We start from the raw sequence: 13,898 nt of genomic DNA, 5'->3' as shown, positions 1-13,898 counted from the left end.
AAGACAGTGCCCTGCTGCAGCTCCATCCCCATGGCAGGATCCGCGCTGGATGATCCCCAGGGACCCCCGGTGGGCAGAGCCCCCCTGAGCCCTGGTGCTGCTGATCCGTGTTGGGAAGACACCTGGCTGGGGGCTGCACAGCCTTCCCCGTGGCCTGGATTTTCTCTGCATTTCTCTTTGTCCTTCCCAAACACCCAAAACCAGGGTAAAAATAGAGATGTTAAATAACGACCTGCTGGGGACACGGGGGGATCTTCCAGGGGATGCGGGGGACGCTCGGTTCCAGGGATTTGAGGGGTCCTGGGAGGGACCTGGGGGTTGCTCAGGGCGTTGGGCACCCCAGTTCCAGCGGCTCTGGCTGCGCTGGGAGAGGAGGAGGAGCGGGAGGAAGAGGAGGAGCGGGAAGAGACGGAAGAGAAGCAGCGGGAGGAAGAGGAGGGACACAGGAGGAGCGGCAGGAAGAGGAGGAGCGATTTTGGAACCACGCTCTTCTCCCGCACGCCCGCACAGACCGCAGCGTCCCCCGGGAGCGGCAGAATCGCCCCCCAAGAACCCGCAGGTGAGTGGGGAGGGGGAGCTCGCCCCAAATCCATCATGGGGGGCTCCGGGAGGGTTTTACTTTGCGGTTCAGAGGGTGTTTGGATTTGCAGGAGCCCAAAGCCGAGCCCCGGAGCGGGGAGAGCGCAGAGGGGCGATCCCGGAGCCGGGGGACCCCCGGCAGCCTGGAGGGGTGCGGGAGGTTGGTGCTGAGCGGGCTCCGGGCCCCCGAGGCTGAAAGGGGCTCTGACTGCTCCAGCTGCCCTTGGGCAGCGCCACCATCAAACCCAACGCGCTCAGCCCTTGTTTTCCTCCACAAACCAGGATTTCCCAAACCTTGGCTGCATTGAGGAGGAGGAGGCCATGAGGACGAGGTCGATGGCCCGGGAGCCGCAGGCAGGTGAGGAGGAAGTCAGTGCCCCTTTCCCCCTGTGTCCTGCTCCATCTCCCAGCCCAGCACGGCCCCGGCTGCAGCACAGCCCTGGGGGGATCTCCTTGCCCTTCCCTCTGGCACGGAGGCAAATCCCATCCTGTCCTTGTCCTTCCTCCCCCAGACAAGGAGCTGAGCACGGACAGCAGGGAGGACAAATCCCCGCGGCACAGCCTCGGGCAAGAGGCCGTTTGCAGCGGCTCCACGGCGCAGGAATGCAACGGGGAGGAAAAGCCCCGCAGATCCCGCAGCAGGAGGGGCTGCAAACGCACAGCCCGGGGATCCCAGCAGGAAAGAGCCAGCCCGGGCCGGGGAGGCGGCCGGAGCTCGGAGCTGGGGCTGCGTGAGCAGCTTCACCATGGGGAGAAGCCCCACAAGTGCTCGGAATGTGGGAAGGGCTTCAGGTGGAGATCAGAGGTGATCAAACACCGGAGAAGCCACACTGGGGAACGGCCCTACGGGTGTGGGGAGTGTGGGAAGTGATTCAGATGGAGCTCAGACCTGACTCTGCACAAGAGGATCCACACTGGGGAGAGGCGCTATGAGTGTGATAAATGCAGGAAGAGGTTTCAAACCCGCTCCGGTCTCCTCAAGCACTATCGCATTCACACAGGGGAGAGGCCCTTCTGCTGCCCCGACTGTGGAAAAAGCTTCAATCAAAACTCCAACCTCGTAGCCCACCGACTCATCCACACAGGGGACAGACCCTACGAGTGTAATAAATGCAGGAAGAGGTTTCAGAGCAGGTCCAGCCTTCTGCAGCACTATCGTACTCACTGGGATGAGAGGCCCTTCTCCTGACATGACTGCGGGAAGGGATTCAAGAGAAACTCCAACCTCGTCAGCCACCAGCGCATCCACACCGGGGAGAGACCCTACGAGTGTCCCGAGTGTGGGAAGAGCTTCTCACAGAGCTCCACCTTGACCAAACACCAACGGAGTCTCCACTGAGAGAAGCCCTGTGAGTGCCCTGAGTGCAGGAAAAGCTTCGTGCTGGCTCCCTGTGGTGTGGATTTTCTTTGCGTTTCTCTTTGTCCTTCCCAGACACCCAGTTCCGGGGTAAAAATGAAGACATTGAACTAAGACATGCCTGCAGACACAGGGGGATCTTCCAGAGGATGTGGGGGACCCTGTGTTCCAGGGACTTCAGGTTTCCTTGGGGTTGCTCAGGGCTTTGGGCACCCCAGGCCCAGCGGCTCTGGCTGCACTGGGAGATGCTGACGGAGGTTCTGGGGCAGCTGATCAAGGACCCCCTGCCCTGACACCCTCCCCGTTTCCCCCTGACCCAGCTCCCGCTGTCCCCTGTCCAGGATCCTCCTCTCCCCACTGTCACTGCCCTTGCCCCCAGCCCATTCCTGTCTCACACCACTCCTGCCCCCTGTCCCAGTTCAGATCCCATTCCCGGTATCATTCCCTGTCCTGTATTCTCTGCCTGGTTACCGTTCACATATTCCCAGTCCCATATTCCCTGTCCTTTTACCCTTCTAGTATTCCTGATCCCAGTCCCATTCCCATATTTCCATTTCTATATTTCCAGTCCCCTTCCATATTCCCATTCCCAATCCTGTTGCCCTATCCCATGTCTGTTCCCTGTCCCATATTCTGAATCCCCATCCCATATTTTCTCTCCAATTTTATTTCCATATTTTCTGTTCTGTTCCCATGTTACCATTCCCTAATCCTGTTTTCATTTGCATTCCAATGTCCCTTTCCCAGTCTCCAGTCTCAGTCCCTGTCCCCATTTCTGGTTGTTGGAGAGTGGAACAGAGAAGCCTCTCTGACTCCCTCCGAAGAGAACAGTATGCAAGAATTAAATTTAAAATATTTTGAGAAGTTAAAATGCAGGAAAGCACACACACATGAAATAGAGGTCTAAGTTTTAGTTTAAGGAATTAGAAATATTAAGTAGTATAGATGTGAAGTAGAAGTTTAGATCTTAGTGCGAAGTACGTAGAAATATGTTTTAAATACCATAATAAGCAAAACCTGTGAAATCTCCTATGAAATACTGGCTGCACTAAGATATTAAAAATTTAGTTCTAGACAGAATAAAATTACAGGAGGAATATTTTATATACTCTTCACATAAAACAGATAGGCCATGTGCACAAGTTATACATAAACTAAGTGATTACAGAACGAGAATTCTAATAGATTTAGGAGAAATTCTTCAGGTTCATAGTTTTGGCTCATTGGGTAATTTGTCAATAAAAAACTGTGTATTGTCCTCTCTAGTCCCTCTTTCTTTGGTTGCATTGATGAGAAGGAGGCCATGAGGATGAGGACGATGGCCCGGGAGCCGCAGGCAGGTGAGGAGGAAGTCAGTGCCCCTTTCCCCCTGTGTCCTGCTCCATCTCCCAGCCCAGCACGGCCCCGGCTGCAGCACAGCCCTGGGGGGATCTCCTTGCCCTTGCCCATATTCCCAGTCCCCATTCCTCTTTTTATTCCCGTTCCCATTCATTGTCCCCATTCTTGAATGTTGGAGTGTGTAACACAGAAACTTTTCTGAGTCCCTCTGAGACATGACAGAAAGAACAAATTAAATTAAAAACCATTATAAAAACTACAGTATGTTAAGCCACTCCAACAGGAAATAGTTCTGTGCTTCAGTTTTAAGTAAGTAGAAATATTAAGAGTCATAGATATGAAGTAGAAGTATAAATCTTAGTTTGAAGTACTTTGAAATATGTATTAATTGCCTTAGAAAGTAAAAGCCATAGAGTCTGCTGGGAAAACCAATCTGCATTGAGAGCTTAAAAACATAGCTCTAGACAGAATAAAAACAGAGTAAAAATATTTTTTATCTTCTTCCCGTAGAACAGGTAGGCCATGTGCACTAGTTAGACGTAAACTGTTGTATTAGAAACCAGTATTCTAATATGTTTGGTAGAAATTCTTCAGGTTCATGGTTTTGACTCACTCAGTAATTTGTCAATAAAAGTCCATGTGTTGGTCCAGAGCTCTCTCCTCCTCTCTTGCCCCCCCACCATCCTCATCACCTACTACCAGCACGTGAGAGAAGAAGAAGAGGAAGATGAAGAAGAAAAGAACAGAAGAAGAAAGGCCAGGGAGCATCTGCCTCTGGAGACTCTGCACCAGCCGCAGCTTCGACCTCTTGCAGCAGAGAGCTGCTCCTGCTTCCATTGGGACTTTATGGCAGAGAGATTGAACAGGGACTGGAGAGCCTTGGGCTCTTTGCCTTTGGAGCCTGACGTGCCTTGACAAGAAATAACTTTACAGCAGCCAGCAGCTGCTCTGCTCTGGGAAGATCTAAAGCCACAACCAATCCCCACAGCCGGTGCCAGTCCCGGTGCCGTTCCTGAGGGCGCCTCTGCCACGGGGGCCTGAGGGCTCCACAGCTCGGGCTGCCTGTGCCACACGAACCCTTCAGCCCTGCTGCTGCCCTTGGCCAGCTGCAGAGAGCACAAGGCTTTGGGCATTGCTCACAGCCCCCCAGCTGGCCACAGCAGCCCATCCTGCCAGCAGCCCTGGGCTCAGAGCCCTCCCTCCTGCTGGGGCCGTGCAGGGGCCACGGGCCTGCCCCAGGCTCCTGTTCTGCCCCAGGAGCAAGGCTGCAGCTCCAGCCTTTGTGCCCTGGGCCGCAGCAGCCCAGGGCAGGCCCAGCTGCAGAGCTCCCAGCCCTGATGGGCATCACTGCAGCACTGCTGAACACTGATCCCCACCCCAGATTTGCTCTCCGCTTGCTGCTTCCACATTCCCTCTCCTGTTCCCATATTTCCATCCCCAGTCCCATTTCCAGTCCCTGTCCCCATTCCCATTCCCTGTCCCCTCTCACTGGACGCTGTCGCCATCGCTCCGTTGCCCCTCACGGCTCTCACGTGACCGCAAAAACCCCGCGCTGCTTCCGCCCACCAATCCCAGCACGCGATCGCTCCTGGATTTGCATAACCACGCCCTCTGGCCACGCCCACAACTCTGGTCTCAGCTACCGCCGGCTGCAGCCGCCTCTGGGCGCTCCTTGCTCCCAGTTCCATCCCAGTGCTCCCTGTAAGAGCGGCACTGTCAGGGAAAGCGGTCCCAGGTCCTTCCCAGGGCTCTCAGCATCGCTGCCACTGCTCTCGCTGTCATTCCCAGTGCTCCCAGTATCACTCCCAGCGTCGCGTGGCCTTCACCCCCTGTAGCATCCCCCACGGCAGGGCACGGCTGCCTCTGGGTGTTGGCACCTGCCCGGGCCGGGCTGGGAGGGGTGCAGCAGAGGGAAGAGAAGCAAGAGAAGCAGCAGGAGGAAGAGGAGGAACACAAGAGGAGCAGCAGGAAGAGGAGGAGTGTTTTTGGAACCAGTCCCTTCTTCATCCTGACCACTCAGGCCGCAGCTCCCCCGAGTCTGGCCCCATCATCAGTGACCCCTGGTGGGCAGAGCCCCGCTGAGCCCTGTTGGGAATGGATCCCAGCTGGACACTGATCTGGATGGACACCAGACCATGGATCCCAACTGGACACTGATCTGGATGGACACCAGACCATGGATCCCAGCTGGACACTGATCTGGATGGACACCAGACCATGGATCCCAGCTGGACACTGATCTGGATGGACACCAGACCATGGATCCTAAATGGACACTGGTCTGGATGGACACTCTGCTGCCTCTGATCCGTGTTGGGAAGATCTGGCTGTGGTTCCACATCCTCCTGGCTCCTCTTGGGCACTTGGACACATCCACAGACCAACATCAGAAATCCATTGTGGAGTGCACATTTGTCGTCTTCTGACCTGAGAAAAATCTCACTTTTTGCATCTTGTCATGGCATCAAACAACGCTGAATAACTTTGGAGATCTTCTCCAGCCTAAATTCTCCATTTTAATTGTCTCTGGCCCACGGGCCTCTTCCACGACTGAATGGGGAGGGATTAGATGAAAACCCCATGATTCTGGAGACACTGGGTGGAAATCCCTTCACAAAAGGTTCTTCACATGGATGCTCTGCCTGCTGGGACATATAAATCCTTTTGTTCTGATCTTGAAATGTCAAGGTATCTGTTTAAAAAACTTTGAAAGTTCTGAAAGTGTGGTAAAAATAAAGATGTTGAACTAAGGCATGGATCGAGACGTGTGGGGGGACAGTGACATTGGTGGGGACATGGGTGGGGACATGGGGGACATAGATGGAGACATGGGGGACATAGGGACATGGCTGGGGACATGGGGGACATAGGGACATGGATGGGGACATGGATGGGACATAGGGACATGGATGGGGACATGGCATGCATGTGGATATGGTTGGACATGGGTGGGGACATGGCAGGACATGGATGGGCATGGATGGGGACATGAGGGAACATGGATGGGACATGAGGGACATGGGTGGGGACATGGCAGTACATGGATGGGACATGGATGGGGACATGGATGAACATAGATGGGGACACGGGAGACATGGATGGGGACATGGATGGGGACATAGTAGGACATGGGGACATGGGGGACATGGCCATGGATAGGGACATGAGAGACATGGATGGGGACATGGATGGACATGGATGGGAACATGGGGGACATGGGTAGTGACATGGGGGACATGAATGGCAACATGGGGGAAATGGCCGTGGATGGGGACATGGCAGGACATGGATGGGGACATGGCAGGACATGAATTGGACATGGATGGGGATATGGGGGACATGGTGGGACATGGACATGGATAGGGACGTGGGCGTGTAAGAATCGGTCTGAAGTTTTCTCTGATCTGCCTCAGAACCATCATCAGACACTGGGCCCTGAGATTGCACCACTTGCCCTGACCCGGAGCTCCGGCCTGGCCCAGGTGGATGCTGGTGGGCCAAGGGCTGTTTGTAGCTGTGCCTGGTGCTTGTCATGGTGCTGCAGGGTGCTGGTTATCGCACCCTGTCCCCTCCTGCATCATGGGGCTACGATCTCCACACACAATAGTCCATAAATCTCCCCACCTTTTGGCCAGAGGCCACTCGCTTTGGAAAAAGACTATAAAAAGTGACTTTCCCCGAACTGGCTTTGAGATCTCTTTCTCCCCAATGGATTGAAGATGCGTCTCGTCTCATCTTGTCTCATCGGAGGCCACGAGGATGCGTCCCGTCTGTTGGTAGCTATATCCCATCCTTTCTCCCTCTCTCTCCCCATTTTACTTCATCCCTCTCTATCTCCCTCTCTCAAAACTTGATTGTTAGCACACAATAAACTGCATTACTGCTTTCTGCTAAACAAACCTGAGTCTCTTGCTTTTGTCTTTTGCACCCTGGGGTTGAACGAACCATCACGACTCCCGCTCGGATTGAGCAGATTGTGACACTCCTGGGCCAAGGCCCCCTGAGCTGACCAGGAGCCCAGACCTGCACTCCCAATGCCAGGGCTCTGCACAAAAGTGTCCATGCCAAACAGGTCAGCGAGTTTCCCTGGGAACAGAGGCACCCAGGCTGGGTGGGACTGTTGATATGCTGGGGGGTAGAAAGTGTCTGCAAAGATACCTGGACAGGCTGGACCATGGGCTTGATACCGAAATAATGAGGAAAAGAACTAATGTAGATATAGCAATAGCAGTAGTTATGCTAAGGCTTAGAAAGCAGCAGTTCACAAGCAGGCCCTGGGAAACAGGCCTGGGAATGTACTAAGAACTACAAACTAATAATTAAAGGATCTAGTAGAGCATGCAGAACATGATGAAATAGTAAACGATAAAGGTTATGTATAATCAATGATAAAGGGTTCTGGTGGTAGGAAGACAAGCAAGGGGGATTAAAGTGGGGTAGCCTACAGTTTTGAGTAGACAAGAATGTAGAATTTATGACTTTTAGGAATAATATCTACAAGATTTATGTAGCTGTATTGTCTTGAAGAATGTGTACCTCTGTACGTAGACCACTTTGTAAAAGGATATAAAAACCTGACGAAAAAGGGGAACTGCGGGCTCTGACTTTGGACGCTAGTCCTCAGACCCCACGGCCCTCAATAAAGCACCACACTAAACAACTCTGTTGTTTCGTGTCTCTTCTTCACTGTCGGGCAACAGGCTGAGGTCACCTGTACAAGGTTCAACAAGGTGAAGTGCCCCATGCTGCACTTCGGCCACAACAGCCATGGGAGGCTCCAGGCTGGGGGCAGAGTGGCTGGAAAGCCACCCAGCTGAAAAGGTCATGGGGTGCTGTTTGGCAGTGGCTGAACGTGAGCCACTGAGTACTCAGGTGGCCAAGAAGGCCAAGTGCATCCTGTCCTGGGATATGCTTTAGTGGTGGCCTTGGCAGTGTTAGTAGCCTCAGGTTATTAGAGAGATTCTCTGGTCTTGAAAGGGTTTTCCAGTGGAAACAGTTCTGCAGCTCTAAACCTCAATTCCTTGTTTTCAAGCATGCAGTCCTAAATAGACCTGCATTTGTGTTTTTAAGGAATTTAGCATCTCCCTTTCCTTGAAAGTAAAGGGAACCAGGCTTTAAATGCTCTTAAAATAATTTCATTCCTTGATCTTCAGCTGTGCATTTGAATTGAGGTGCTTTTGTGCAGAAAGTTTGGACCATGAGATAAATGCAGGAAATTTAGCTGCGATGGCACTTGTTCTATCTTATTTTCTGCTTCCTTTCCCCATGGGTAGCAAATTTGGGAGTATTTGTCTTGTGCTTTGAGTTCTGGCTCAGACTTGCTCACAGAAGTGTTGTAAAATCTTATCTGTTGATGCTTGGCTAGCAAGTAACAGACATGGCTCAGCTGAGGCCCTAGTAGCAGGCCATGAAAATGGCTCGTCTGAGGATTCAGGGCAAGAATCTAGCTGCTAAACTGCACGTATTAGCAAGGTCAGACAATAGAAGCCTATTAATAAAGTTGATACTACTACAGCTAAAGGATGTGAGAAAAGGAAGAGATGGTTAGTTTGTTGCTATATAGAGAATAGATGCAGTTAGGCTTGCTGCTAAAAAGCACGCATACAGACTTAGCTAAAAATGCAGAAGGAGTGGTCATCTCACACTTAAAAGAGCCAATAGTAGGAGAGGCGTATGTACCTAAAACCAATGAAATTATGCCAAATATGCCTAAGTCATTATATTTTGGATTATAAATATAGATGGTGCCTTTAATAAATCGAACTATGCTTTATCAATCACACTGATTGGTTGTGTATTTCCCTTGCTGAACATCCTCCACACTTATCTACTCCTTTCTCCAGAAAAAATCTTGCCGACTGGTAGGAACTGCTAGAGACAAGGCTTTCAAACCAGTCCCCAGTACGATTAACCAAATGTCCCTGCTTAAATCCATGTATTCTTGTATTAGAAGGAGTGAACTATTCTAACTCCCCTGCCCCCTCCCTTTTTTTTTTTTTTTTTTTAGTAGCTCTTTGGGCAAGTCCTGTATGCCATTCCAAGTCTTTGTTATCAAATCTGTGGAGTGATGTTGCTGCTGTAGCAGCACCCTGAGTTCAGTGGGAACAACTCCAGAGCACTGGGTGCCACAGCAGTGGGCACGGTGAGAGACTCGCCTCCACTGCCACGGCCATCCAGCCATGGGGAGAGCAGCTGCTGGGGCTGCCCCCATTCTGCCAACAGCAGTCTGCCCCCAACATGTGGACTGTGCGGCCATGATTTTGGCAGAATGTGGAAAATGCATTGTTTGAAGGTATTTTCATGTTTTCTAACATCACCTGACCTGGAGCAGCTTGGTAGGCAGGATGCCCTGTGGACAGAGCCATGGCAGGGATGGGTGGCTGTCACTTGCACTGGAAGTGTCATTTTTCCAGGCAGGCTCCTGATACAGCTGTGAGGGAAGGCACCAGCTGCTGAATCAGGTCCACGGAGCAGCAGCAGCACATTGAGGAGACCCTCATCTGCAAAGAGCCCCTCACCCCCTTTGCTCCCTCATGGCAGCACAAGAGGATTCCATTGCAGGTGCAGAGCTGCAGCAGACTGGGGACTCCTTCAGGCAGGGCTTGCTGCAATCTCGTTCCTGCAGCTGTGCTGGGAGGATGTTGGCTGCAGCAGGGGTGTCCATGCCCAGGAATGCTGCTCGGCTCAGGGAGGCAGAGTGTGCACAAAAGCTGCATTCAAAGCTCTGATCGTGAGACCCCTGAGCCACTGGCAAGTGCAGCAGCTCTTCTTCATTCCGTGCAAGTGAGAACCCAGCCCTGGAGCCTGTCCCTGGGAACAGGGAAACACTCTGAGTATTGTTCTGAATTTTCAGGGACAGTCAGAAGGAGAATCGCTTTGAGGCTGGTGTTGCAGTGTTGGGTTTGGGTGTGTCTGCAGGAAAGAAAGCAGGAATAAACCCCTGCCACAATGAAGGAGAACCTTTGAATGGCCAGTTTCCACCCTAGAGATACAGATTATATTTGCCCAATAAATACTGGGGGCAGTGAATGAAGAGTGAAAATCTTCTTTGAGGAGGTAGGAGAGATGAGACTTGAAGAAATAATTTTGCTGATGCAGGAAAAGGGATCAGACCCACTGGTCCCTTGGCTCATGCTCAGTTCTACCAAATCAAACATGATCAGTTTTAACCGCTCTGTTGGAGATTATTTCAGAAAAACCTGCTCCGTGCTATTTCCATTAAGAAAATTTTGAATTGTCAGGAGGCACTAAGATCAGAAATATTTTGAGGCAAATCCTGTTTATGTTGTGCTTCACTGTCTCTGCAATAAAGAAAGCAGGGAATAAACCCCTGAAGCAATGAAGCAGAGCAAAGGTGGAACATTTGGATGGTCAGTTTGTTTCCTAGTGATATTGGCCAACTAAATTCAAGGGTCATATCCTCGGGGGGTGCAATGCTTCTTTTACTGCCAACACCTCGATGTGTCCCAGCACTTTATTTGTTGTGAAGAGAAATAAGCAAAATCCCCAGCCAACAGGCTGCAGCCCAGAACTGTGTTACATAGTATAGGTTCTGAAGATTGTTATAGTATAGGCTCTGAAGATTGTTATAGTTAGGCTATGAAGATTGTTGTAGTATAGGCTCTGAAGATTGTTATAGTATAGGCTATGAAGATTGTTGTAGTATAGACTTCGAAGATTGCTTTGGCATAGGCTCCAAAGATTGTTACTGTAAACACTCTGAAGATTGGAAGTGAATAGACTTTCATGTAAATACCTTCTATAGATTGTTTCATTATAAGGATTATTCTAAATAAACGTTGTGAAAATGTTTTTATGGTCTTTATTAAATAAATACTATTTCTTTTTAAAACCCCACTTCTCTTTGCAATTTGCAATCTCTGCACCATTTGTGCATCGTTTTCACATCCCATTTCATTCCTGCTCAACATCAAGCCCAAGGACAGCAGCACTGCTCTTCTCTCTTTGCCTACAAGTAGATATTCTCAAAACCTGACTGCAAAAAGACCTGAGCCACCTCCCTGATCTCACAGCTGAGCCTCTCTGGAGTTGGAATATAAAGAGTATAAGGAATATAAGGAGTATAAGGAATAGAAGGAATATAAGGAATATAAGGAATGTTTATCTGAACCACAATCACTTGCAGAGAAAGGAAGTGCAGCTGCTGAGGCACTGTGAAGCTGAGGAACATTTCTGTGCCCTGAGCAGGTTTTGGTGGCTTTGCTGCAGGGCCACTCCTGTCAGAGCCCCCTCTCTGCTGGTGACAGCTTTGCTCTTGGGGACACCAGCCCAGGAACATGAGCAGGGCCCAGTGCTGGGCCAGTGGGACCCCTCTGTGCACAGGGACCCCCAGCCCTGTGGCCATGCCAGAACCCCCAGAAACACCAACTTCTGGCAGCTGTTTGCTGCCTGCTCTTTCCAGAAACTGAACCATCCCCTTCCTTTCCCATCCCAGGAAAATTCCACCTCTACCTCAGCCATAGATCATTTCCTACACCTCAATGAAGAGAAATGTTCTTCTGGACTTCCTTCACCAAAAACACCCCCACAGCCCCAGAAGAGATCCCAGGGCCATTGTTAAACCTTCCTCAAACACTGCACAGCACCCAGGACCATCAGCCTCCCATCTCTGTGGTTTAGGCTCCCTGCACTGCTCCTGTTCATCTCCTCCTCCTCCCTCCACAACTTTGGGAAGCACAGAGCTCCCAGGCTTTGATAATTCCCAAGGCCAGTGCTGTCCATGGGGTGTTGGACACCCCCAGAGCTGATGCCCCCTGTGGTCACAGTGAAGGTGTTGGCTGCCACAGGAAGCCACAAAGCTGCTGAGGGTACTAGAGCACCTCCCCAAGAGTAAAGCTGAGAAAGTTGGGGCTGTTGAGGCTGGAGAGGAGAAGCTTGTGTGGAAACCTCACTTTGTGCTAAATAAAGAGGCTGCAGGGAAGCGGGAGGGAGACTCTTCCTCGGGAACTGTAGTGATGGGACAAGGGGGAACGGGATCAAACTGAGAGACACTTGGAACAGATTTGATGATGGGAAGAAGTTCTTTACTGTGAGGGTGGCTGTCCCTGACACAGGGACCTGTGTGGAGAGGCTGTGGGTGCCCCATCCCCAAGGACATCCAAGGCCAGGTTGGACAGGGTCTGGAGCAGCCTGGTGTGGTGGGAGGCTGCTCAGGTTGGAACCAGATGATCTTCAGGGTCTCTTCCAAGACAAACCATTCAAGGGTTTGATCATTCCATGGTTCCACCTCCCAGTGTGGAGTGCCCCTGAAACTTCTGTGACATCACAGCTCGCAGAGGGTTCCAGGTGGAAGGTCCAGGTGCTGGTAACCAGCACAGCAGACACTTCACCTGCTGCCAGCAGTCTGTTCTCACTCGCTCTTCGCTCTCTCCGTCGGTGCTGAGCTGCTCCTGCTGCCTGGACTTTTCCTGCTGCCTGGACTTTTCCTGCTGCCTGCATTGGAGCACCAACCCCAGCAGGATGAGCACTGCTGTTCCTGTGGAGGTACAGTGCCATCCCAGGGAGGGGACACCCCCACTGCCCGGGCAGGCTGCAGCCCTGTGGGCATGGATGCTGGGGGACAAGACCCCAGTCAGGTTGTGCTGCCTCATGCAGGCTGCCAGAGACACCAAGGAGAACGTGGAGCTGGAGATGGTGAAGGACAGAGAAGAAATGATGGAGGTGGACGTGGAGGAGGCTGATGAGAGCATGGAAGTCGATGAGAAGGATGACACCGAGGCCATGGAGGTTGATGAGAAGGACGACACTGAGGCCATGGAGGTCGACGAGAAGGACGACACCGAGGCCATGGAGGTCGATGAGAAGGATGAGGAAGAGCCCATGATCCTGGGATGAGGACAGAGCCCCAGGAGCTTGACCAGCAGATGCTCCCATGCCCTGCCCACAGGCAGTGCCCAGGCTGGGGCTGGGTGGCCCTGCTCAGGGACAAGTCTCTGCTGCTTTCTTTCTTCCGGGGCTGTCAGGAATTATGGGCACAGATATGACCTCTCTGTAAATATGTTCTACATGTTAGAGGTTGTTTTGTATGTACGTTTTGAGGACAGCTTTTGTATCAGCTTCGAAGATTTTTACTGCGTAGACTTTGAAGATTGTTATTGCTTAGGCTACGAAGATTGTTACTGCATAGGCTCTGAAGACTTTATACTATAGACTACGAAGATTGTTTTTGCATAGGCTCTGAAGATTATTATAGCATAGACTTTGAAGACTGCTATAGTATAGACTTTGAAGATTGCTTTTGCATAAACTGCAAAGATTGTTATAGTATAGGCTCTGAAGATTGTTATAGTATAGGCTCTGAAGATTGTAATGGTATAGATTTCGAAGATTGTTTTTGCATAGGCTCCAAGGATTGTTACTGTAAACACTCTGAAGATTGTAAGTGAATAGACTTCCATGTAAATACATTCTATAGATTGTTTCATTATAAGGATCATTCTAATTAAACATGTTCTAAATTTTTTTTTTTGATCTTTATTAAATAAATACTACTTCTTTTTAAATCCCCACTTCTCTTTGCATTTTTTTTGGGCACAGGCAGTTTTTTCACATTTGTGGTTTCCACTTGCACTGGGTTCCTGGGGCTGAGGGTCCCTCTGCAGGG

The 13,898-nt window shown here is 51.0% G+C and overlaps 1 protein-coding gene across 1 annotated transcript; it reads left to right on the top strand.

Annotated features, from left to right (window-relative positions):
- Positions 1-352: 352 nt before the first annotated feature.
- LOC306815459 (uncharacterized protein) lies at positions 353-1,450 on the top strand (the record flags this gene model as incomplete). The annotated part of the gene is made up of 3 exons (XM_079332016.1): positions 353-559; positions 862-937; positions 1,092-1,450. Exons 2-3 carry the CDS (start codon positions 901-903, stop codon positions 1,448-1,450), a joined length of 396 nt encoding a protein of 131 aa, XP_079188142.1. The 5' UTR covers positions 353-559; positions 862-900.
- Between the last annotated feature and the right edge of the window lie 12,448 nt (positions 1,451-13,898).

The sequence above is a fragment of the Erithacus rubecula genome (assembly GCF_903797595.1).
Source record: "Erithacus rubecula genome assembly, contig: scaffold_135_arrow_ctg1, whole genome shotgun sequence".
Lineage (NCBI taxonomy): Eukaryota > Metazoa > Chordata > Aves > Passeriformes > Muscicapidae > Erithacus > Erithacus rubecula.
Note: the sequence above shows the minus strand (reverse complement) of the source record. Positions and strands in the feature narration are given on the sequence as shown.